The following is a 27,803-nucleotide window of genomic DNA, read 5'->3' as shown; positions in this document are numbered from 1 at the left end:
AAGTATCCTCTATAAATAGGATAAAAAACAGACTATCACATTGTACTGGAGGTCCTGACGATAAGTCAAGCGTACCCCAAGCAAAAGAAATAAATGACAAAAGACTAGAAATACAAGAAACTATTATTATGACAAATACCATGATTGTGTGTCTAGAAAACCCCAAAGAATCCACATACGTACTATCAGAAAATAAAAGGAAGCTTAGGAAAGAGGCAGGCTATAAAGCAATGTACGCAAATCAACGACATCTCTCTACTCCGACGACAAAAAAAACTGCTTAAGAAGCAACAACAACGAACCTAGAGATAAATCTAACTAAAGATGTACAACTTCTGGAGAAACTATAGGAAACTTTATTGAAGGACATTAAAGATTTGTCCTGCCAGGTATCAAGGGCTATTATTAAGCTACTGTAACAAAGACAGTGCGTATTGGCACACGGACAGACAAACTGACAAATGGAACAGAATAGAGAGCCTAGAAACCGCCTGTGGATAGATGGAAATTTGATAAATGACAGAGGTGTATTGCAGATCCATAGGGAAGAAAGGGAGCATTGAATAAATGGTACTGGGACTAGTGGTTATCCACAAACAAAAGTCAACATTGGATCATTTCTCACGACATACACAAAAATGATTCCTGATAGGTTAGAATTAAATACAAAAGACAAAACTTAAAACTTTTAGAATAAAATATGAGGAAATATCTTTATGATATTGGGGCAGAGAAGCATTTCTTTAATCAGGACACCAAAAAAAATGTTAACCATGTAAGAAAAGAGTTGTAAACTGAACCATATTAAATTAAGAACGTTTCTCTTATTACCACAAAGAAAAAGAGAGACACAGTTAAAAAGAGAAAAAACAAATTGCAAACAAATATTTATAACACATATAAGTAACCAAAGATTAGTATCTAGACTACATAAAGAACTTTTATGAATCAATAAGAAAAAGAGAAATAACCAAAATTTTAAAATGGTTTAAAAAACACGAGCAAGCATTTCTCAAAAAAGAAACACAAAATATATAAAAACGTGACAGAAATGCAAAATAAGACTATGGTGAGATGCCATCCTAAACCCACTAGGTTGGCAAAATTGAGTCTGAAAATGCCTGAGGGTGGCAAGGATGGGACTCACTGCTGACAGGAGCACAAATTAGAACAACCATGGTGAAAAGCAGTTCAGCCCTGCAGTAGACTTTTTATTGTTCAGAAATATTTGCTGCCCCTCCTTGTGTGAAGATTATACTTTCTGCCCTATTATTGCCAAGCATGGCTGCAGGAATTTTTCTTAAAGTTAGAATCTAGCCAACTACCTATGAGTGTGTTCCTTTGCCACAAGATGGTCAATGTCCCAAGTAGAAGCTGCTCTCTCCACCTAAATCCCGGAGTGAAATAACATGGGACAGAGTCACAGTCAGCCTTCAACAGGCATGTAATGACATCCAGAAATGCACCTCTGTTGTGTGGTTCTAATCTGTTAAGACTGGGGGGGGGGCTCATTTGTCATTTCTGCATAATTTAGCATATCCTTACTGACATGGGACTAGCTCATAAAGTTGAACATTCATACGCCCTAAGATCCAGAAATTCTACTTTAAGGAAGTTTCCCTAGAGACACTCTTAAATAGAAAACATATAAAAGAACATTCATAGCAATATTTTTCATAATTGAAAAAAAAAAACCTGGAAACAACCCAAGTGTCCTTTGATTCAGAGTGGGCTGATAAATAATGGTATATTTGCAAAGCTGTACCGCAGTCAAAATGAATGCATTCTAGCTACCTACACACAATAACATGAATGGCTTACAAATATACTTCTGAGTGATTAAAGCACAAGTCTCCATACAGCACAATACCATGTTCATAAAGCTCAAAAACAAACAAAACTAAGTAAAATAGTTGTGGGGTACATAATTATATGATACGTGATTTTCTTTTAAGCAAGGAAATGAGAGACAACATTCCTGTGAGAAGTTGCCTGGAGTTGGGGTGGGGAGGTAGACAGGAGATGAGGGAGGGAAGCAGCACACAGCTGGATGCTCTGATCCTGACTTTGACCCTATAAAGGGTCACTTATTAAATATTCTAGGTTTTGTGGGCCATACAATCTCTGTCACAGCTACTCAACTCTGCTGTTGCAATGCAAAGGCCACCTGAGGGTGCCTTGTGTGCTCCAGGAAAACTACTTACGGACTCCGAAATTTGAATTTCAGATAATTGTATGCGTCATGAGGTATTATTCTTATTCTGATTTGTTTTTGATTATTTAAACATGTAAAACCATTCTTAGTTCATAAAGTATATGAAGGCACATGGCATCTCAGATTTGGCCCGTGGGAGTTTGGCAACTCCTGCTCTAGCGCTCGGGTTGGGTTATGTGTTCACGGGTCTGCACTCCTGTTTCATTTACTAGTTTATGTATATAAAATATTACTGCTAAAGTTTTTAAGAATAAAATAAAAAGTAAGCTGTGGCTCAGAGGGGAGTAGGACAAAGGCAGAAGATGGGAAGATGGAGAGGACCAAGGATATGCAGGGACATTTGACTCTTTCCAAAACTGTTCCTCAAGGTCTGCTTTTTCTTCTTTTGTTCATTTGTTTGTTTGTTTGGTTTTGGCCACATTGTGCAGCATGTAGGCTCTTAGTTCCCTGACCTGGGATTGAATCTGTGCCCCCTGCATTGGGAGTGAGGTGTCTTAACCATTGGACCACCAGGGAAGTCCCAAGGTCTGTCATTTTTTAGTTTTTTGCTCTTGACCCCAAACTTGGGCAATGATGATGACTGTCCTCATTCTCCCCTGACAATGGAGGATGTCTTGTGTTGAATGATTGAACCCATGGAAAATTTGATGGGGGATAGTGCCTGCATCTTATGGCTATTGCCATATGTCATATTAGCACCAAAAAAAAAATAGAATTGATTTTGATTATAATTTTAGCTGCACGATTGGCCTACATGATTAAATTTAAAATATAATTCTCTTTGGATTTCAAGAAAACTAGCCCAAACCTCTTAAGCAGTATCTAGAAAATATCACTTTTACCACCATTTCTGTCCCATTTTTCTGTTCTGTTAAAAGTGGTACATCTTGAAAGGCCAAGTCGTTAGCATTTAGGAAAAAAAACTTGTTAGGGTAACCGTTGGTATTATCCAGTATGGAGTTTTTAAATTTGAAAGGTACAGTAGTGGGATCCCTCATATTTCTCCTGTGATTCTTCTCAAGAGAGTTCCAACACATCTGTGGATTTCCTCTTCACAGTTCACACACTCCTTCCTCTTCTTCTGGAAACCGGCAACTGCAGGCATCTTCCTCTTGGGCTGTTTGTACTGGTCTCATAAATGCTAAAAGTAATTTAAAAGAGAGTTATCTTTTGTTGTCTGTTTGAATCATTTAACATTCATTTTCCATAAATCCCATTTGCAGAACATCTCTCAGCAGCAAACATTTTCAACTTTAGTTTGAACCAACTCATCAGCAAGAGAGGTAATAGCAAGTATAAACGTTTTTTCAGGATTATTTAAGATTTTTTTTCGTTTTACCAAATACTTTTTTATTGGTCCTGAAAAATACTAGTTTCTTTATTGTCTACAAAGGCTAAAAACAGTCTTGAGCATGAATCATTATAGCATAAAGTTAGTCATGTGCCAAACGTAACTGTAGTTTCAATTCAGCAGCACATGTTTTAGTCTTGAGGGTTACTTAGATTACACATTAGATGGCTTCTTTTGAATGAAATGCTTATGGCATCGAGATTTTAAAGTTACTCCCACTGCTTCCATCAATTAGTAAGTAAAGAACTGATTTGTGCACTAGCTTCCAGATTTTCATTTACATGGTAGTGTATAGTATTTGTGTTATTGCCAAGCAACTTTCAATCTTAAAATATATATTAAATTATATATATATATACATATATATATACACACACACACATATATAACTATATCCCCACACCCAAGCCCACCAGTAAATATAGATTATTTTTATAGCCTGTCAAAGCAAAAGGTCCTACCCCAATTTTACTTGCTTGTTACTATAAAAAATAACCAAAACCCAACAAGCACACTATCTCCAAGATCTTATGAAAACCTGGCAAGACATCCAGGAATACCAATGAGATGTTCTTTTCCTTTGAAATAGCATCAAAGATGAATTTTTAAATGGAAATCTGCTTCTGGAAAGATACAGTAGTCATACTTTTCCCTATTCTTCCTGCCAAGTATTGCTGAAAAGGCTGGACGTTTTATGTATAACAAACGTAAGAGGAATCTGAAAGGTGGCAAGAAAGCAGACCAGTTAAGGAGCTTGGAACCCAAGGAGAAATATGGCCTTGAGTTCCCTGAGTATTCTCTCTGTTTCACATGTCCCAGACTGGGAACTGGAGAAGTAGGCTAATAAAAAAAAAATGCCCCAAGAGAAGTCTGATCTCTCTAGCTATGAAACCAGGAAAAGAGCAGAGTAACAAGACTAAAAGCTTTTAGATAATCACAGCTCTACTCTAGCAAAAAAAAAACATGGACCCACACCCAAGCACACCACTAAAGACACAGTAGAGAGCATAGACTTACACCCTTGCCAAGCTCTATCAAGGCTCACTGCCACATCCTCATTGGGGCAGCATCAGAGGAGTCCGAGTGGAGAGCTAGGACTTCACCACCACTCAACAGTAACAAGGCCACCCCACCCCCCACCCATTCAGTGTCAGTGGAAACCATGTGGGGAGCAGGAACAAAGTGTCTTTCCTCATCCCAGACAGGGTAGTATCTGTGGGAGCTTAGTGGGGAGCAATAACAAGGATCTACCACCCCCAGGAGGTCTAGTATAGAACCTGGACTTCCACCTCCACCTGGCAGCATCCTCCTTCCTCTGCCAGAGTGGTGTTAGAGGAACCCTGAATAAACGCCAGCTTTCAATTATATCCAAAGTCTGATAACATCATAGCCAATGTCTAGGTTTCAATTTTTAAAAAAATCACTTGTCATTCTAAGAACCAGGAAGATCTCAACTTGAATAAGAAAAGGCAACAGATGCTAGCATCTAGGTGATATAGATGTTAGAGTTATCTGGCAAGGACGTTAAAGCAGCCATCATAAAGATGCCTCACGGAATTCCCTGATGGTCCAGTGGCTAAGACTCAGCAGTTTCACTGCTGAGGGCCCAAGTTCAATCCCTGGTTGGAGGAACAAAGATCCCACAAGCTGCGTGGCATGGTAAAAAAAAAAAGAAGCTTCAACAAGCAATTGGGAACACATTTGAAACAAATTAAAAAAAGAAAAGAAAATTTTAAAAAAGAACCAGGTGACAATTTTAGAACTGAAAAATTACAATAACCAAAATGTAAAATATCAATGAATGGGCTCACCACAAGAATGGAGAAGACAAAGGAAAGAATCATTACCCAATGTGAACAACAGAGAGAAAAGACTAGGGAAAAAAATGAACAAAGCCTCAGAGACATGTGGGGCTATAGCCAAAAAAACTTAATATCATGTCATTGGAGTCCTTGAAGAAGAAGAGAAAGAGAGTAGGACTGAAAAAGTATTTGAAGGAATAATGGCCAAAAATTTCCGAAATCTGGAAAAAGTCATAAATCTACAGATTCAGGAAGCTAAGTGAATGCTAAACAGGATAATCCAAAGAAATCCACACCAAGATACATTGTAGTTTAAGTTTGGAAAACGAAAAACCAAAAAAAGAAAAAAAAAAAAAGAAAGAAAGAAAGAAAGAAATCTTGAAAGCAGCCAGCGAGAAGCAACACATCACTTATAGGGGAAAAACAAATTGAATGACAGTGAATTTCTTACCAGAAACCAGGCAGGCCAGAAGAAGTAGCACAACATTTTTCAAGTGCTTAAAGAAAAGAACTCTCAAGCCCAAATTCTATATCCAGTGAAAATATCTTTCAGGAGTGAAGGGGAAATCAAGAAATTTTCAGACAAAAGAAAGCCTACCCTAAAAGAATGGCTCAAGAAAATTCTCTGAACAGAAGAGAGATGATTAAAAAAAAGGTATCTTGGAACATCAGGAAGGAAGAAAGAACAACAGAAAGAGCAAATATATGGGTAAATAAAATAAACGTTCTTTCTCTTGAGTTTTCTAAATTATGTTTGATGGTTGAAGCAAAAATTATAACACTAAGATGGTTCTCAAAGCATGTAGCAGAAATATTTTAGGCAAGTATATTACAAATTGGAAGAGGTTAAAAGGAGGTAAGATTTCTATACTTTTTTCAAATGTTAAAATGTTGATGTAGTCTATATAAATATGTATGGTACTTAGAGCAACCACACAAGAGCTATACAGAGATACGCTCGAAAAATATAAGGAGGGCTTCCCTGGTGGCGCAGTGGTTGAGAGTCCGCCTGCTGAGGCAGAGGACGCGGGTTCGTGCCCCGGTCCAGGAGGATCCCACGTGCCATGGAGCAGCTGGGCCCGTGGGCCATGGACGCTGGGCCTGCACGTCCAGAGCCTGTGCTCCGCAACGGGAGAGGCTGCAGCAGTGAGGGGCCCGCGTACCGCAAAAAAAAAAAAAAGATAAACCAAAATGGAATTCTAAAAAATGTTCAAGTAATCCACAGGAATGCAGAAAAAGAAAACAGAGAAATGAATGCCAGAGAAAGCAAACAGAAAACAAAAAAATAAAATAATATCTTGAGCCCTATCATATAAATAATTACAATATATGTACATTGTTTAAATGTACCAATCAAAAGATAGAAATTAGTAGTGTGACCATTGTATGTAGTCTATAAGAAATTCACTTCAAATATAAAAATGTGGGAAGGTTGAAAGTAAAAGGATGGAAAAAGATATACCATGTATATTATTAATTTTTAAAAAAGCAGGAGTGGCTGTATTACTATCAGATAAAGTAGACTTCAGAGCAAAGAAAACCAGACATAGAGAGGGACCTTACATAATTATAAGAGTTAATTCACCAAGAAGGCATAGCAGTACTAAATATGTATACAACAAGCAACAGAGCTACAAAATAGGTGAAACAAAACTGACAAAACTGAAATGAGAAATATACAAATCCAGAATTATATTTGAAGAATTAAATGGCCTTCTCCCAAGAGTTGATAGAAACACTTGACAGAAAATCAGCAATGATATAGAAGAACTCAACAACATTATCAATCAACAGGATCAAATCAATATTTAAGAACACTCCACCCATCTTTTCAAGTGTCTATAGAACAGAGACCAAGATAGACAGTAACCTGGACCATGAACCAAACCTCAGCAAATTTAAAAGAAATCACACAGAGAGTGTCCTCTTATTATAGTGGAATTAAAATACACGTCAACAGCAGAAAGAAAACAAGAAAATCACCAAAAACTTGGAAACTGAAAAACACACTTTTAAATAATCAAGAGAAAAACAAAAAATACACCAAACTGAATGAAAATGAAAAAAACAACATATCAAAATGTGTGGATGCAGCTAATTCAGTACTGAGAAAGAAATTTATAATGTGAAGTTCTTATATTAGAAAGACAAAAAGTCCCAGGGTTCGGAACCAAGATGGCGGAGTAGAAGGACCTGCACTCACTCCCTCTTGAGAGAACACCAGAATCACAAGTAGCTGCCGGACAATCATCGACAGGAAGACACTGGAACTCATCAAAAAAGATGCCTCACATGCAAAGACAAAGGAGAAGCCACAATGAGATGGTAGGAGCGGTGCAATCACAGTAAAATCAAATCTCATAAATGCTGGGTGGGTGACTCACAGACTGGAGAACACTTATACCACAGAAGTCCACCACTGGAGTGAAGGTTCTGAGTCCCACGTCAGCTTCCCAACCTGGGGGTCTGGCAACGGGAAGAGGAATTCCTAGAGAATCAGACTTTGAAGGCCAGTGGGATTTGATTGCAGTACTTTGACAGGACTGGGGTAAACAGAGACTCCACTCCTGGAGGGCACACACAAAGTTGTGTGCGCATCGGGACCCAGGGAAGGAGCAGTGATCCCATAGGAGACTGAACCAGACCTACCTGCTAGTGTTGGAGGGTCTCCTGCAGACGTGGGGGGTGGCTGTGGCTCACCAGGGGGACAAGGACACTAGTAGCAAAAGTTCTGGGAAGTACTCCTTGGCGTGAGCCCTCCAAGAGTCTGTCACTAGCCCCATCAAAGAGCCCAGGTAGGCTCCAGTGTTGGGTTGCCTCAGGCCAAACAACCAACGGGGAGAGAACCCAGCCCCACTCATCAGCAGTCAAGTGGATTAAAGTTTTACTGAGCTCTGCCCACCAGAGCAACAGCCAGCTCTACCCACCACCAGTCCCTCTCATCAGGAAGCTTGCACAAGCTCCTTAGATAGCCTCATCCACCAGAGGGCAGACAGCAGAAGCAAGAAGAACTACAGTCCTGCAGCCTGTGGAACGAAAACCACATTCACAGAAAGATAGACAAGATGAAAAGTCAGAGGGCTATGTACCAGATGAAGGAACAAGATAAAACCCCAGAAAAACAACTAAACGAAATGGAGATAGGCAACCTTCCAGAAAAAGAACTCAGAATAATGATAGTGAAGATGATCCAGGACCTCGGAAAAAGAATGGAGGCAAAGATCGAGAAGATGCAAGAAATGTTTAACAAAGACCTAGAAGAAATAAAGAACAAACAAACAGAGATGAACAATACAATAAGTGAAATGAAAGCTACACTAGAAGGATTCAATATCAGAATAACTGAGGCAGAAAAACGGATAAGTGATCTGGAAGACAGAATGGTGGAATTCACTGCCATAGAACAGAACAAAGAAAATAGAATGAAAAGAAATGAAGGCAGCCTAAGAGACTTCTGGGGCAACATTAAACGCAAAAACATTCGCATTATAGGGGTCCCAGAAGGAGAAGAGAGAGAGAAAGGACCAGAGAAAATATTTCAAGAGATTATAGTCAAAAACTTCCCTAACATGGGAAAGGAAATAGCCACCCAAGGCCAGGAAGTGCAGAGAGTCCCATACAGGATAAACCCAACGAGAAACACGCTGAGACACATAGTACTCAAACTGGCAAAAATTAAAGACAAAGAAAAACAATTGAAAGCAGCAAGGGAAAAATGACAAATAACATACAAGGGAGCTCCCATAAGGTTAACAGCTGATTTCTCAGCAGAAACTCTACAAACCAGAAGGGAGTGCCATGATATACTTAAAGTGATGAAAGGGAAGAACCTACAACCAAGATTACTCTACACAGCAAGCATCTCATTCAGATTTGATGGAGAAATCAAAAGCTTTACAGATAAGCAAAAGCTAAGAGAATTCAGCACCACCAAACCAGCTCTACAACAAATGCTAAAGAAACTTCTCTAAGTGGGAAACACAAGAGAATAGGACCTACAAAAACAAACCCAAAACAATTAAGAAAATGGTTATATGAACATACATATCGATAATTACCTTAAATGTGAATGGATTAAATGCTCCAACCAAAAAACACAGGCTTGTTGAATAGCAAGATCCATCTATATGCTGTCTACAAGAGACCCACTTCAGAACTAGGAACGCATACAGACTGAAAGTGAGGGGATGGAAAAAGGTATTCCATGCAGATGGAAATCCAAAGAAAGCTGGAGTAGCAATACTCATATCAGATAGAATATACTTTAAAATAAAGAATCTTACAAGAGACAAGGATGGACACTACATAATATCAAGGGATCAATCTCAGAAGAAGATATATCAATTATAAATATATATGCACCCAACATAGGAGCACCTAAATACATAAGGCAACTGCTAACAGCTATAAAAGAGGAAATCGACAGTAACACAATAATAGTGGGGGGCTGAAACACCTCACTTACACCAATGGACAGATCATCTGAAATGAAAATAAATAAGGAAAGAGAAGCGTTAAATGACACAATAGACCAGAGAGATTTAATTAATATTTATAAGACATTCCATCCAAAAACAGCAGATTACACTTTCTTCTCAAGTGCACATGGAACATTCTCCAGGATAGATCACATCTTGGATCACAAATCAAGCCTCAGTAAATTTAAGAAAACTGAAATCACATCAAGCATCTTTTCTGACCACAACGCTATGAGATTAGAAATCAATTACAGGGAAAAACCGTAAAAAACACAAAACATGGATGCTAAACAATATGTTACTAAATATCCAAGAGATCACTTAAGAAATCAAAGAGGAAATCAAAAATTACCTAGAGACAAATGACAATGAAACATGATGATCCAAAACCTATGGGATGCAGCAAAAGCAGTTCTAAGAGGGAAGTTTATAGCTATACAAGCCTACCTCAAGAAACAAGAAAACTCTCAAATAAACAACTAACCTTACACCTAAAGGAACTAGAGAAAGAAGAAAAAACAAAACCCAAAGTTGGCAGAAGGAAAGAAATCATAAAGATCAGAGCAGAAATAAATGAAATAGAAACACAGAAAACAATAGCAAAGATCAATAAAACTAAAAGCTGGTTCTTTGAGACGATAAGCAAAATTGATAAACCATTAGCCAGACTCATCAAGAAAAAGAGGGAGAGGACTCAAATCAATAAAATTAGAAATGAAAAAGGAGAAGTTACAACAGACACCACAGAAATACAAAGCATCCTAAGAGACTACTACAAGCAACTCTATGCCAATAAAATGGACAACCTGGAAGAAATGGACAAATTCTTAGAAAGGTATAACCTTCCAAGACTGAACCAGGAAGAAATAGAAAATATGAACAGACCAATCACAAGGAATGAAATTGAAACTGTGATTAAAAATCTTCCAACAAACAAAAGTCCAGGACCAGGTGGCTTCACAGGTGAATTCTATCAAACATTTAGAGAAGAGCTAACACCCATCCTTCTCAAACTCTTCCAAAAAATTTCAGAGTAAGGAACACTCCCAAACTCATTCTACAAGGTCACCATCACCCTGATACCAAAACCAGACAAAGATGTCACAAAAAAAGAAAATTACAGACCAATATCACTGATGAATATAGATGCAAAAATCCTCAACAAAATACTAGCAAACAGAATCCAACAACACATTAATAGGATCATACACCATGATCAAGTGGGATTTATCCCAGGGATGCAAGCCTTCTTCAATATATGCAAATCAATCAATGTGATAAACCATTTAACAAATGGAAGAATAAAAACCATACGATCATCTCAATAGAGGCAGAAAAAGCTTTTGACAAAATTCAACACCCATTTATGATAAAAGCTCTCCATAAAGTGGGCATAGAGGGAACCTACCTCAACATATTAAAGGCCATATATGAGAAACACACAGCAGACATCATTCTCAATGGTGAAAAACTGAAAGCATTTCCTCTAAGATCAGGAACAAGACAAGGATGTCCACTCTCACCACTATTATTCAACATAGTTTTGAAATTCCTAGCCATGGCAATCAGAGAAGAAAAAGAAATAAAAGGAACCCAAATCAGAAAAGAAGAAACAACACTGTCACTTTGCAGATGACATGATACTATACATAGAGAAATCTAAAGATGCCACCAGGGCTTCAGTGGTGGTGCAGTGGTTGAGAATCCGCCTGCCGATGCAGGGGACATGGGTTCGTGCCCCAGTCCGGGAAGATCCCACATGCCGCGGAGTGGCTAAGCCCATTAGACATGGCCGCTGAGCCTGCGGGTCCGGAGCCTGTGCTCCTCAACGGGAGAGGCCACAGCAGTGAGAGGACTGCGTACTGCAAAAAAAAAAAATGCCACCAGAAAACTACTAGAGCTAATCAATGAATTTGGTAAAGTTTCAGGATACAAAATTAATGCACAGAAATCTCATGCATTCCTATATACTAATGATGAAAAATCTGGAAGAGAAATTAAGGAAACACTCCTATTTACCACTGCAACAAAAAGAATAAAATACCTAGGAATAAACCAACCTAACGAAACAAAAGACCTGTATGCAGAAAACTATAAGCCACTGATGAAAGAAATTAAAGATAATACCAACAGATGGAGAGATATACCATGTTCTTGGATTGGAAGAATCAATATTGTGGAAATGGCTCTACTACCCAAAGCAATCTACAGATTCAATGCAATCCCTATCAAATTACCAATGGCATTTTTTACGGAACTAGTACAAAAAATCTTAAAATTTGTGTCGAGACACAAAAGACCCCTAATAGCCAAAGCGGTCTTGAGGGAAAAAAACGGAGCTGGAGGAATCAGACTCCCTGACTTCAGACTATACTACAAAGTTACAGTAATCAAGACAATATGATACTGGCACAAAAACAGAAACATAGATCAATGGAACAGGATAGAAAGCCCAGAGATACACCCACACACCTATAGTCAACTAATCTAGGACAAAAGAGGCAAGGATATACAAAGGAGAAAAGACAGTCTCTTCAATAAGTGGTGCTGGGAAAACTGGACAGCTACATGTAAAAGAATGAAATTAGAACACTCCCTAACACCATACACAAAAATAAACTCAAAATGGATTAGAGACCTAAATGTAAGACCGGACACCATAAAACTCTTAGAGGAAAACATAGGAAGAACACTCTTTGACATAAATCACAGCAAGATCTTTTTTGACCCACCTCCTAGAGTAATGGAAATAAAAACAAAAATAAACAAATGGGACCTCATGAAACTTCAAAGCTTTTGCACAGCAAAGGAAACCATAAACAGGATGAAAAGACAACCCTCAAAATGGGAGAAATATTTGCAAAATGAATCAATGGACAAAGGATTAATCTCCAAAATATATAAACATCTCATGCAGCTCAATATTAAAAAAACAAACAACCCAATCCAAAAATGGGCAGAAGATTTAAATAGACATTTCTCCAAAGAAGACAAAACAGATGGCCAAGAAGCACATGAAAAGCTGCTCAACATCACTAATTATTAGAGAAATGCAAATCAAAACTACAATGAGGTATCACCTCACACCAGTTAGAATGGGCATCATCAGAAAATCTACAAACAACAAATGCTGGAGAGGGTGTGGAGAAAAGGGTACCCTCTTGCACTGTTGGTGGGAATGTAAATTGATACAGCCACTGTGGAGAGCAGTATGGAGGTTCCTTAAAAAACTAAGAATAGAATTACCATATGATCCAGCAATCCCACTACTGGGCATATACCCAGAGAAAACCATAATTCAAAAAGACACATACACCCCAATGTTCATTGCAGCACTATTTACAATAGCCAGGATATGGAAGCACCCTAAATGCTCATCGACAGATTAATGGATAAAGAAGATGTGGTACATATATACAATGGAATATTAGCCATAAAAAGGAATGAAATTGGGTCATTTGTAGAGACGTGGATGGATCTAGAGACTGTCATACAGAGTGAAGTAAGTCAGAAAGAGACAAACAAATATCGTATATTAATGCATATATGTGGAACCTAGAAAAATGGTACAGATGAACCAGTTTTCAGGGCAGAAATTGAGACACAGATGTAGAGGACAAACGTATGGACACCAAGGGGGGGAAAGCGGCTGCGGGAGGGGAGGTGGTGTGATGAACTGGGAGATTGGGATTGACATGTATACACTGATGTGTATAAAATTGATGACTAATAAGAACCTGCTGTATAAAATAATAAATAAGGCTTCCCGGGTGGCACAGTGGTTGAGAGTCCACCTGCCGATGCAGGGAACACGGGTTCGTGCCCCGGTCCAGGAAGATCCCACATGCCACGGAGTGGCTGGGCCCTTGAGCCATGGCTGCTGAGCCTGCGCATCCGGAGCCTGTGCTCCACAACGGGAGAGGCCATAACAGTGAGAGGCCCGCGAACCGCAAAAAATTAATTAATTAATTAAATTGTAAAATTATAATCCCCCCCACGAAAAAAATAAATAAAAATAAAGCACTAACCTTGGAAATGGTCATTATATCATTAAAAGAAAAAAAGAAAGAGAAAATGTCTCAAACCAATAACATAAGCTTCCACCTGAATAGAAAAAGAACAAAATAAATCCAAAGCAAGAAAAAGAAATGAAATAATAAAGGTAAAAGCAGAAACTAGTGAAATTGAAAACAGAAAAATAATAGAGCAAATCAATGAAACAAAGACCTGGTTCTTTGAAAAGTTCAATAAAATTGACAAATCTCTATCAACACTGATTCTGAAAAAAAAGAGAGAAGACACACATTACCAATATCAGTAGGTGATATCACTACAGACCTGCATACAACAAAAAATAGTAAGGAAATAGTATAAATAACTTAAACACATAAATTTGACAACTTAGATGAAATGGACCAAGTCCTCAAAAAACATAAACTATCACAATTCACTCAGTATGATCAAATAACTTGAGTCCCTATAATTATTAAGGCAACTGAATTTGTAATTAAGGAGCTCCAAAAAGAAAGCTCCAGGTTCAGATAGTTTCACTAGAGAATTCTATAAACTATTTAAAGAAGAATTAACACCAATTCTACACAACTTCTTCCAGAAAACAGAAGACGGAACATGTCTCAACTTATCTGAGGAAGTCAATATTACCCTGATACCAAAACCAGACAAAGACAGTACTAGAAAAGAAAACCACAGATCAATATTCCTCATGAGTATAGCTGCAAAAATTCTTAACAAAATATTAGTGAAGAGAATTCAGACATATATAAAAATAATTATATACCATGACTAAGTGGAGTTTAGTCCAGGGATTCAAGGCTAGTTTGAAGTTCAAAAATCAATCTATATCATTCATCATCTCAACAGGCTAAAGAACAAAAATCACATAATCAAATCAATTGATACAGAAAAAAGCACCTGACAAAATTCAACCCTCCTTCATGATTAAAAAAAAAAAAATCTTCAGAACACTTTCTCAACTTGATAAAGAATAGCTACTAAAACTCTGTAGCTCACATCATACCTACTGGTGAAAGACTGAATGCTTTTCCCCAAAGATTAGAAGCAAAGCGAAGATATTCCCTCTCGCCACTCTTATTCAACATAGTACTGGACATTCCAGCCAGAATAATAAGGCAAGAAAAGAAATAAAAGGCATATAGATGGGAAATGAAAAGAAATAAAGCTATTTTTTTTTTTGCAGATGACACTACAGTCTATGTAAAAAATCCCAAGGAATCTACAAAATAACCTAGAACTAGTAAGCAAGTTCAGCAAAATCACAGGACACAAAATCAAACTACAAAAACCAACTGTATTTCTATATACTAGCAATGAACACGTCAAAACCAAAATTTAAGATACCATATCATCTGCAATTGTTAAATGTAAATACTAAGGCCTAAATTTAACAAAACATGTGTGGGACTTGTATGCTGAAAACCACAAAATGCTGATGAAAGAAATCAAAGAAAATATACCTAAATGGAGAGACATACTGTGTTCATGGATAGGAATAGTTAACATAGTAAAGATGTCAATTCTCCCTGAATTGATATACAGATTTAACACAATTGCTGTCAGAATCCCAGCCGACTTTTTGCAGATAGGGATAAGATTATCTAAAATTTGTATAGAAATGCAAACAAACTAGAATAGCCAAAACAATTTTGAAAAAGAAGAATAACGTGGGAGGACTCACTCTACCCTATAGCCAATTTCAAGACTGTTTTACAGCTACCGTAACCAAGACTGTGTGGTATTGGCAGAAGGTAAAGCACACATATCAGTGGAACAGAAGAGAGAAACCAGAAAGAGTCCCCACACAAGTACAGCCAACTGATTTTTGACAAAAGTGCAAAAGCAATTCAATGGAGGAAGGATAATCTTCTCAATAAATGATGCTGAAGCTGTTGGACACCCATCAGCAAAAAAAAATAAAAATAAATTTAAAATATTGACTTGAAACTCTCACACCTTATATAAAACTTAACTAAAAATGAAGCATAGATTTAAATCTAAAACATTTGGAAGATAACATAGGAGAAAGTCTAAATCTTTGGGACCTAGGACTTGGTAAAGAGTTCTTCAGCATCATCCCATAAATGAAAAAAATTGGCCAATTGGACTTCATCAAAATTAAACACTTTTTATCTGCAGAAGATCATGTGAAGAGGATGAAAAGGCAAGCTACAGACTGGGAGAAAATACTTACAAACCTCACATCTGATAAAGGACTCATATCGAGGAGATATAAAAAACTCTCAAATGTCAAAAGTAAAACAAAGAGTCCAGTTAGAAAATGGGTAAAAGACATGAAGGAACATTTCACTGAAGAAGATATACAGATGGGAAATAAGTACATGAAAAGATGTTCAACCCTTAGGGAAAGGAAAATTAAGACCACAGTGAGATATCAGTACATACCTATTAGAACAGCTGAAATTAAAAATTGCTGCAATACAAACTGCTGGTGAAGATGAGGAGAAACTCTCCTACGTTGCTGGTGGAATGTTAAATGGTACAACTCCTCTGGAAAAGTGTTTAGCAGTTTCTTAAAAAACTAAATACACACTTAGCATATGACCCAGTAATTGCACTCCTGGGCATTTATCTTAAAGATATGGAAACTTATGTCCACACAGATCTGTACTTGATTATTCATAGCAGCTCTAATGTAACAGTCATAAACTGGAAACAACCAAAATGTCTCTCGATAGGTGAATGGTAAAACACACTGTGGTACAACCTCACCTTACAACACTAGTCAGCAATAAAAAAAGAGTCAACTATTGAAACACAACTCAGATGGATCTCAATGGCATTTGCTGAGGGGAAAAAGCCAGTCTTAAAAGGTCTCTTATTTATGATCCATTTATATATCGTATGATACTATTTATATAACATTCTTGAAATGACAAAATTACAGAGATGGAAAACATATCTGTAGTTAGGAGGGGTTAGGGATGGTGGGGGAAAGGGAGTGTTTGGAGTATAAAGCACTAGCAGGAGGAGACCTTTGTGGCGATAGAATAGTTCTGTATTTTGATTGTGCTAGTGGTTTACACCAAACTACACATGTGATAAAATGACATACAGTAAACTAAACACACGCCATGTGCCAATGTCAGTTGCCTGGTTTTGATATTGTACTGTAGTTACATACGGTGTAACCCCATGAGTGGCACATCAGACTTTTCTGTACTGTTTTTACAACTTCCTGTGAATCCCTATTTCAAAATAGAAAGTTTTTAAAAATAACCTAAAAATTTTTTAAATGGATTACTGTTCCATTGAAACTCACTAATTACTCATAAGTACTTTTGAAAATCATTTTATAAAGACCTTTATTGTAGATTGGGGTAAAGCTGGGAGGGATAGTTGTTTAAAACAGAGGTTTCAGTGAGAACTTAAAGCTTAAATCAGAGGGTTAGACCTCAAAAAGAGAGTCAAAGACCTCAAAAAGAGAGTCAACCCACAGGGTCGGAAAATATATTTGCAGCACATGCACAGTAGACTAAAACATTCCTATAGGTTGATAAGAAAAGGACAAACAACCCAGTGGGAAAAGGCTCAAAAGATCAGGCACTTTGCAAGAGAGGACATCCAAACGACCAATATAACATGAAAAGATGTCCAGCCTCACTAGTAATCAGGGAGATGCAAATTAAAACCACGAGATGCTACTATACACCCACCAGACAGATAAAAATTAAGGAGTCTGATGACACTAGGTAGTAGCAAGGGTTGGAGCAAAAAGAACTCTCATATGCTGCTGTGAAAGTGTGAATGAGGTCTATTATTCTGGAAAACAGTTTGGTAAATCTAGTACTAAGGACCAAGAAACACATTCCTCATGTCCCAGCAATTTTATTCCCAGGTTAAAAACAACACAAAAACAGAAACATATGCTTATGTGTACTGAGATACGTAGACAAAAATATTCAAATATCACTGTCTGTAAGAGCCCCAAATTGGAAACAACCCAAGTGTCCAGGAATATTAAGACGGGTAAACAAACTATGATACAGTCATTCAAGAGAAGAGTATTCAACACTGGAAATCAACTAAAGATAAATGCCACACGTGGATGAATCATAAAGATACAAAGTTGAGTGAAAAGGGGAAGGAAAATGTACAACAGATACAGCGTGATTCCACTTGTCTGAAGTTCACAAGCAACTAAATTAAACCCTGTTCTTAGGTAGCAAAACTATAAATAAGAGCAAGGAAGTGAACACCGTAAGAATCTAGTTGTGGTTAGCACTAGTGGAAGGAAGGTTTTCATCTGGAAGGAACACAAGAAGCGCTTCCGGGGAGCAGAGTATGTTCTGTTTCTTGACCTGGGTAGAGTTACACAGGTGTTCGTCTTACAGTTTGTTAAACTTTATGCCTATGCATTTTCCTGTATATTTCAAAATGTTCAAAAGTTTTATATTGTTTTCAGAAAGAAACTTTATACAAATTTGTGTACTGCATCTTTAGATAAGACTTTGCTAATACTTCCCCTCCTATATTTTTAACAACCCACAAACTGACACTCTCTAGTCTTATGGTGGCTTGGGCTACATCACAGAGCTCTCAGAGCGCTCCTCCTATACATGAATCCCTCTTAGTAAGTCTAGCCTGCTATCTATGGTTCTGTTCTCCACAAAGACAAAAATGCAGCGCTTCCCTGGTGGTGCAGTGGTTGAGAGTCCGCCTGCCGATGCAGGGGACACGGGTTCGTGCCCTGGTCCGGGAAGATCCCACATGCCGCGGAGCGGCTGGGCCCGTGAGCCATGGCCGCTGAGCCTGCGCGTCCGGGGCCTGTGCTCCGCAACGGGAGAGGCCACAACAGTGAGAGGCCCGCGTACCACAAAAAAAAAAAAAAAAAAAAGAAAAGAAAAGAAAAATGCAGATTGCCCCCATCTCTAAGCCTTTTGGAATAAATGTTAATAGCGTTCATTTAGTGAGTATTGACCCTGTGCCAGGCACTTGCCCAGTTCCTTATAGAAATACTATCTGGCTTCATGAATGGCATCCATTATTGAAATTTCTCATTTAATCAAGATCCGTGTCCTAATAATTCATCTCATTAGACCCACTTTAAGCTCCCTCCTTGTTCTCTAGGCCTTCTTCTAGCTGTGGGTCTAGTTCAGGTTAAGGCCATTCATCAGCCAGAGGAGAAGTGCGAGATGGGGCAACGTTATTTTTGATTCCTCTTTGTCAGGGTCCTGTATCCACAGCTGAGTGGCCACACACACACACACACACACACACAGTGGCCCAAGGCTGCAGCATACTTAAAGTGGTCATTTTTCTGGCACCTTCGGATTATGTGCTGCCATCACCAGGCTTTCTCCACGTCAGCATCACTGACATCTGGGGACGGCTAACTCTCTGTGGTGGGGCCGTCCTGTGTATTGTAGGAAATTTAGCAGCATCGCTGAACTCCACTCACTAGATGCCAGGAGCAAAGCACTCCCTACCCCACCGCTTAGACTGTGACCACCAAAACTCTCCAGGCATTGCCAAATGTCCCCTTGGGGGCCAAATTGTCCCACTTGATAACCACTGTGCTATACTAACCTAGCTTCTGTAACTTAAAACAAATCATCTTTCTCTTTCTACTGTAAAAAGCCTAGCCTCAAAAAGCTCATAATGAATTTCCCTGGTGGCACAGTGGTTAAGAATGCACCTGCCAATGCAGAGGACACGGGTTCGAGCCCTGGTCCGGGAAGATCCCACATGCCGCGGAGCAACTAACCCCGCGAGCCACAGCTACTGAGCCCATGTGCCACAACTACTGAAGCCCTCAAGCCTAGAGCCCGTGCTCCGCAGCAAGAGAAGCCACCGCAATGAGAAGCCCGCGCACCGCAATGAAGAGTAGCCCCCGCTCACCGCAGCTAGAGAAAGCCCGCGCGCAGCAACGAAGACCCAATGCAGCCAAAAATAAATAAATAAATAGTTTTTTTTTTTATAAAAAGGCTCATATCTAACACTTTTATGTTCCTCTTACGTTGTTTGAATATATACAGAAGCTTCTTTCTGCCCTGTTTAACCACAGAGAAACGGAGCACCACGAAGGACGCCAAGAACAGCACTGCAGTCGACATCAGTGCAAGAAAGAAGATAATGATCCGGTTGGTGTGACCTTTAAAACAGAACAAAAGGAGAAATTCAGACAAAAATAAAAGTTCGCAAATATGCTGATATTTATATTTGCGTTTGTAAACCCTTAAGCATGGGAAGTCGTGCCTTGGGCATCTCCCACCAGCTATCTTAGTAAACTTGCCTGCTTGTTAAGAAAACTTTTTTTACAACCTTAGTCATTTTCCTAGAAGCCCACAGAAATTAAGTGGTTTGGCCTTTCTAGCCTATAGGAAACATGGAACTCTATAATCGCCATTACTTGGCGTTATCAAAGGTGTAATGTCTGTTTGGGTGCAGTCTCACCTCGCTCTGCTTACTAATGTGGAATTCAGAGTGAATAAGAAGCACCCGAAGAAATGGATGGGTCCCTTGAAGCCAGGGTAAGAGAAGGAAGGCATGTCGAGGTGCCTGCTAGAGGCAGAGATGCAAGGCATCAGGAGTGACTTAGACACCAATCCGAATGGCCACATACATTCGATTTAACAGCAACAAACCAGCTACCTGGCTCTCCCCCAGGGGCAGGCATGACGGTGGAGGATGCACCTGGAGAGAAGTCAGCTGATGCCGGTCCGCATACCACATCGCTTTCCTTCGTCCCATTCACAAGGACAGACTTCCCATCCAAAGAACAGCTTAGATGGTCCAATGAAAAGAGTTCAAATCATTAATTCAGGTACGGATCATTCTAATTAAAAAAGACTGACATTTTCTACCCAGGAAAGCAGTTCTGGTGAAAAAGATGTGTGGATCTGGGTTCATAGGCAAAGCAAAGATATTTTGAAAAACTTCTACTTGACCATCTGGGCTTCTACCAATGTTCACTTGGCTTTCATGGCTCTCCACAATTCATCCCACTCTATCTACCTAATTGGATTCTTCTTTCTTCCCAGGCTGGGGAGGCCTGTCCCACGAGAGCTTGCTTCAGGCTGTTGCCTGGTTAGTCTCTCACCCCCACCTTCTTAAGCATATTTGACCATCTCTGGCACACAGGAAGGACAGACAAGTTAGCCTAGGGTTAGGAGCTCCTAACTCCCAGGCTAGTTAGGAGACTCCTGGTCAGTCTGATGTGTTGACATCAGACTGACCAGGGTTTGAGCCCTGGCTCGGTCCCTTCGTAGAATGACCTTGGGCAAGTTGGGAAATCGCTCTAAGCCTCAGTTTTCTCATCTGAAAAATAAGATATACATGTCCCAGGGCTGTTGTGAAGAGTAAACGACACTACGTGCCTGACTTACTCCCTGTAAACGGTAGCCATCCATCATCATTGTCCACATCACCATCATCATTGTCCTGTGTCTTTCCCCTGCCTCTTTTTATCTAAAACAAACCCACCTATTCTCCAAAACCCAGTTCGATCCCACTGTCCATGCAGGCTCACTTCCCTGCTCTGAACTATTTGTGTCAAAAGACAAACAAACAAACAAAAAACAACAAAAACAACTTTCTAATCTGTTATGGACCAATACTTTTGTAACACACAATAAGAATGTAAATGTAAAATAATGATAAAAATGATTTTCTAGTAAGAAGATCAAATGCAAAAAGAACAAAGGTGTAAAAAATACACTGTTGGCTATTTTATTACCTGTGGTAGTCTTGTTTCCCCAAGACTATGTTAAAGCTTTTGAGGGAAGGAAACATACTTTACCCTCTTCTGTATCATTATCAATGCTGGCACTGAACACTTGAAGGTGGGTTGATCACTGGGGGAAAGTCAGAGGCAGCAAAGAGATTGGAAGGACACAGAAGGACACCTAGGGCAGACAGTAGCTAAGTTCCACTGGCAAATCTGACCTCATTGTTCTGGGCAGTACTTCTGGAGAAAATGCCCACTTTGGTAATCTAGTCACAATTACCCCATACTGTTCCCATACCACCTATTTGCATGTTATTCTATGTCTACACTTGATAGGTTTAAAAAAGCATCAGTGATCACATTCCTTGTCTTTAGAAAAGTTAAGCCAGATACTTTATGTTGTAAGCAGAAAGAAATGATACGTACTCTGTCCAAGGTTTACAGTCACCATGTTCCCGATCATTAAATGTCCCAAAGGAACAGTCTTTACAACCTTTTGTAAAAATTAAAGGAATAATAAAAAAGGAAGCATTTTAATCATTTTTAACTTTCTCTGTAATGAACATGATCACATAATAATAAAGTCACTAACTTAATAAAATCTGTACCGATTGTCTAACAATTCTTCCTGAATTTCATTAGTGATGAACAATTCTTCTTGAATAGTTTGTGATGAACATAATCCCATAATAAAGTCATTAACTGAATACAATCTACATAGATTGTTCAACAGTTTTTCTTGAAATGAAACCTTAATGCGACTAAAGGTTTTATTCTAGTTGTACATAGAGTATTGTATATGCATGTATAGGATGCATGAAAAGGCATGGTTCTGGTGAAAAACGAATGTGATTTCAAATTATTTCCATTGATTGAGAAATAATTTTGTAAATATCAGATACTTAGCAGTTCATTACTATTACTTAAAGGTTCTACAAATCTACGTTTTATTTTGTAATCAAAGGACCAAGAACTAAGTTAACAACATATGACTAGACCACAAATTGGCACTAGATAGAAGAGGAAACCTACCCTCTTTTGTTAATTCTTGACCTTGTTTACAGTCCTCTTCACACATGTTACATCCTTCTCCCAGGCAGTAGAATCCCGGCACACACTCACACTCTGCATTGCTGGTGGAGGAACACGCTTTCTTGGTCCTGAAAACACCTACAAAGTCCCCCAGTGTTATAATACCCTTGATCTCCAAATCCAGGAAGCAAATTTATGTTCTGCAATAAAAACCATGCTTGTTCTACTTAGAATGGTCCTAATGGTCTCAGAGTATAAAGTTGACTTTTAAATATCTATAGAAGACTTTTTTACATTTTGCTAATTAAAAAATTCTCTCTTGTCTAATGAATATTTCCTCTAATATTTAAAAAGCTCAATCCACCAATAGTTGCTATTACAGTAAATTATTTTACTGGACCTTCCTATTAACAGAGGAACCAGCCTATTTGACACTTCAGACTTTCAAAAGAGATCAGTACACTCGGGAATAAAAGCTTGTCTTCCCAACACATATCTGGATGAAGAATATATCTTTTAAATCATACCTTCACACTTCCTGCATACGTCACAGGCCTTTTGTCCACTTGTGCTGGAGAAACTATTTGAAGGACAAGGAGTGCAAAGCTCATGCTTGTTTTTCCCACAGAAAGTACCTAAAAAGGGTAGATAAGAGCTGTACATGTTTGACAATGGACCATCATCACCCAAAGCATTATGAGGTTCACAGGAAAACCAGAATATGAAACAAAGATTCGTTTTCTAGGTACCACAGTGATAGACTTTATTTGTTGATTGACTGTTTTAAATTATCCATTTGAAAGATTGCCCTAAGCATAATCACAGAATTAAAAATAACAAAGTATAGATATTGCAACAAAAAAATCAATGGAAGGAAAATAGTTTCCTTTACCTATTGAATAAAACAGAATGATTTCTCATGATTAATCCAGGACACCAGTGACTGGATTCAGGAGATCAATGTCCTTTATTGGCACACTACAGTTGAAAGGTGTCTGCCTTTTCCCACTCTGTTAAGCCTCCTGCCACTTGCTTATTCCCTGCTGCACCCCCCAGTCTGAGCACTGTCTGCACACGCAAAACTAACATTTGTTGAGGTCTTTCCCTGTGCCGTGCACTGATCTAAGCCCATCATAGGATCCTCCCAGCAATCAATCCTATGAGATAGGTTCTCATATCATCCCCAGATGATGAAGCTGGAGCACAAGAGTTTAAGTGACAAGCCTGCATTCACACAGCTAAGATGTAGCATTCAAGAAATGTAATGCAGGTTCTTGTAAATGAATGAATCAAAGATCATTATTGCGGGGGAGGGATAAATTAGAAGTTTGGGATTAACAGATACACACCACTGTATATAAAATAGATAAACAACAAGGACCTACTGTACAGCACAGGGGACTATATTCAATATCTTGTAATATACATATATATATAAATATCTTTGCCGTATGCCTGAAACTAACACAATATTGTAAATCAGCTATAGTTCAATTTTTTAAAAAAATCATTAAAACAGAGCTCATACGCCCTGACTACCAGACTAACTGAACCATGTTTTCAGCAGAACAGATCAAGCACACATGTTAATTTGGTCCTTACCCGCTGAACAGTTACTGCAGAAATCCTGCAATGATCTTGTCCTCTCGAAATTCATGACCAACAGCACAGTAGCCACTATGTTGTAATAGCAATTTCCCATGATGAAATCCTGCAGAGACGTATTAGCCAAGCAGATTCCAAAAGAATTTTAATCAAAGTAGCTGGTTTCACATGTACCACTCTGCAAAAGGTGAAAGTTTCCTAGGATGAGGTGGTTTCTCCTTTCAGAATTACCTACAGTTCAGCTATCATCTGTACAATTCTACACGATCATAACTCAGGGTTTGCAGGAAAAATTAATGATGGAATACCATGGAAAAGGTAGCAAATTCATAGAAACTTCTAGGATAAGAGAAGCATGACTCAACACATAGCTTTCTGTAGATTTGCCAAAGTCTAAGAGTGTACTTTCCAACATGTTTTGCTGAAATGCAGAAATAACAATAGCAAGAACTTTGGGGGACTTTCATAGATATTTAGTATTAGCTTCTAGATTTCAACAATGCCTGTGGCTTGCTGCCCCTGAAATATAGTCCTTAAAGAGAGAATCTGTCAGGGGCATCCAACAGTTCAGCTCAGTGAGAAGACATCTCATTATTACTATTCTCCCTTTGTCCAAACAGCATGTGGAATTTCAACACCTAGTTGCTAAAATGTTGAAACACCTCCTTGGTCAACTCATTATCACATTTTCTTAATAGACATGTATCTGCTCATTTTGAGATTTAAAGCTCATCTAGTCAGAAAACTAAAGAGTCCAACAATCTCTATAGGCCAGGTTCTTGATCCTTATTTAACGGGCTATGGAATAAAAGTTATTAGAAATTAGGAGGGAAAAGGTCTAGAAATGTACAAAGGGAACAAAGCTTCATCCTCATCCCTCCTCGCTTCCCCCCATCTATCTGCCCCAAATGGACAAACCTTGAGATCGCAGGGATGGTGGAGAACTTTCCTACTCCTTGATCTTCAGAGCAGTGAGGTTCTGCAGCTGACAAGGGCTGCAGGTCAAAGACTCAAAGAGGGGAGTTTGGTGACTCACCCGGGGGCGGGGCCTCGTGGGAAATCCCCAGAGACAGCTCTGTGAGGTAGTTCACTTGATATTTGCTGACCTCAAAGTCCCCTAGAGCTTCTGTCCCCACTTAATAACACACTTCATACTAAAAGCAGCCTTCTGCCATTAGGGCATTTTTCAGATGACTTTGGCAAACAGGTTTTGTCACTTAAAGTAGTTCTCCATGTCAAAGCTTTTAAGGCATCCTTAAAATATTTGAGATTTGAAGGATGAAACCCACTTCTACTAAAGAAAGGTCAGAGGCTTCCCTGGTGGCGCAGTGGTTGAGAGTCCGCCTGCCGATGCAGGGGACACGGGTTCGTGCCCTGGTCCGGGAAGATCCCACGTGCCGCGGAGTGGCTGGGCCCGTGAGCCATGGCCACTGAGCCTGCGCGTCCGGAGCCTGTGCTCCACAACCGGAGAGGCCACAGCAGTGAGAGGCCCGCGTACCGCGCAAAAAAAAAAAAAAAAAAGGTCAGCACTCCTGTCAATTACTACCTCTTAACCCTATAATAACAGTGATGCTATAGCTATAACTTATTGACTGCAGCTGATGTACCAGGCATCAGATAAGCGACTTAGTTGCAAATGAACCCTAGGTGTTGATAGGATGTTGAAGATGCGTATGACAGCATTATGCAAATAAGATCATTGAGCTATGAGTCTAGCCAGATTATCAGCAGGACGGGGAGCCAGGATTAGAAACAAAGATGACCTGACTCCTTTTGACTGTGTTCCTTGCTATCTGGGTGAGATGGAGGAAGAAGGAGGAAGAAATGGAGGGGAACTGGAGACAAAGGAAGCATAGAATTTATATGGTGGGTGACTTTATTGGGTGAAGTTAGGATCTGTGAGGGCTTTTAGAAAACCATTATTTCAAATTAAAAAAAAGAAAGAAAGAATAAGAGGAGAGGAAGAGGAGGAGGTTGCTTTCAAGATGCTAAAACTCACCCAGCACTGAATGGCTAGAAGCCCTCAGGAAGATGACCCGGGAGCCAAGAGCCAGAGTGGTTTTCAATAAAACCGATGGTTTTCTATTAGGATCCAAACAGAAGAGTTCTTTTTCCACAGGAGACAGGGTGGCTTTGTCTTGAATTGGGGGATGAAGGGGGAGGGGAGCAAATATTTATTAAACACTTGCTGTGTGCTAAGCACCTTACACATCTCCACGACTCCTATGATGCCATCAACCTCCTTAGAAACTTTCAGTGGCTCCCTGTTATCCACAGAAGAAAACCTGGACCCTATAGTCCAGTATTCAAGGACATCCCAGATCTGACCTGAAGCTGCCTTTAAAAAACAAAACAAAACAAAACATACAGTTCACATAAATATCACCATTTTAAAGGGTACATTTCAGTGGATTTTAGTATTCACTACGTTGTGCAATCATCACCAGTATATAATTTCAAAACATTCTCATTGGTCCGAAAAGAAACCCCATATCCATTAGCAGCCACTCCTCAATCTCCCTCCCCCCAGCTGCCGGTAGCCACTAATCTGCTTTCTGTTTCAATGAATTTGCCAGTTCCGGACATTTCATATACATAGATCATACGACAGCTGGTCTTTCGTATTGGGCTTCTTTGACTTAGCATTATATTTTCAAGGTTCTTCCATGATGTAGTACATATCAGTACTTCATTCCTTTTTTAGGGCTGAATACTATTCCATTCTGTAGATTTACCACATCTTGTTCATCCGTTCATCAGCTGATGGACATATGGGTCGTTGCCACTTTTTGACTATTACGAATAACACTGCTATGAAGATATGTGTACAAGTTTTTGTACGAACGTATGTTTTCAGTTCTCTTGGGTGTGGAATTGCTCCATTGTGTGGTCAGCCTGTTTCACTTTTTGAGGAATTGCCAGACTGTCTCCCACAGCAGCTGCAGCATTTTACATTCCCACCAGCAATGTACAAGGGTTTCAATTTCTCCACATCCTTGCTACCAGTTGTTGGTTTTCTGTCGGGGTTTTTTTTTAACAACAACAAAAACCTTTTTTATTATAGCCATCCAAGTAGGTGTGAAGTATCTCATTGTGGTTTTGATTTGCTACCCACGCCCCAATTTTATCAACCCTCACCCACACCCCATGTAATGGGAATAGTAGAGTATAGCACACGGTTAAGAGTCCAAGCTTTACTATCAGGCTGATTTGGATTGAATCTAGGCTCTGCCATCACGCAACCTTGGGCAAGTCTCTTCACCTCCCTAAATCTCAGTTTTTCCAACCATACCTTACAGATACAGGAACCCTGTACCCCACCCTCATTTAGTGAGGATTAAATGAAACAATGAATATGAAATGCTTCGTTCAATGCCTGGCACATAGTTCTCAAGAAAATAGTAACTGTTATTATGAGACTTATTATTTCAAAAATTTCCCTCCCCAGCCTCCCACAGTGATTGTCAGTAAAGCAACCAGGGCAAGTAGCAAGAGAGAAGGAGAAAAATGCATGGGCTATCTACAGAATTTATTCCCCAATTCTGAGCATCATCTGAGAGTCATTCTCCCTGTGATAATTGTGGGATCCCCTCCA

General features: G+C 39.1%; 1 protein-coding gene across 1 annotated transcript; it reads right to left on the bottom strand.

Annotated features, from left to right (window-relative positions):
• Positions 1–3,267: 3,267 nt before the first annotated feature.
• TNFRSF9 (TNF receptor superfamily member 9) lies at positions 3,268–24,380 on the bottom strand (the record flags this gene model as incomplete). Its single annotated transcript, XM_082657850.1, has 7 exons — positions 24,206–24,380; positions 23,131–23,238; positions 22,604–22,741; positions 21,998–22,064; positions 20,497–20,627; positions 19,862–19,996; positions 3,268–3,356 (listed from the first exon to the last, which is right to left on the bottom strand). Exons 1-7 carry the CDS (start codon positions 24,303–24,305, stop codon positions 3,268–3,270), a joined length of 768 nt encoding a protein of 255 aa, XP_082513976.1. The 5' UTR covers positions 24,306–24,380.
• Positions 24,381–27,803: the final 3,423 nt, after the last annotated feature.

The sequence above is a fragment of the Grampus griseus genome, assembly GCF_964374135.1.
Source record: "Grampus griseus genome assembly, chromosome: 1".
Lineage (NCBI taxonomy): Eukaryota > Metazoa > Chordata > Mammalia > Artiodactyla > Delphinidae > Grampus > Grampus griseus.
The sequence above is the reverse complement of the archived record's forward strand: the minus strand, read 5'-3'. Positions and strand labels throughout refer to the sequence as shown.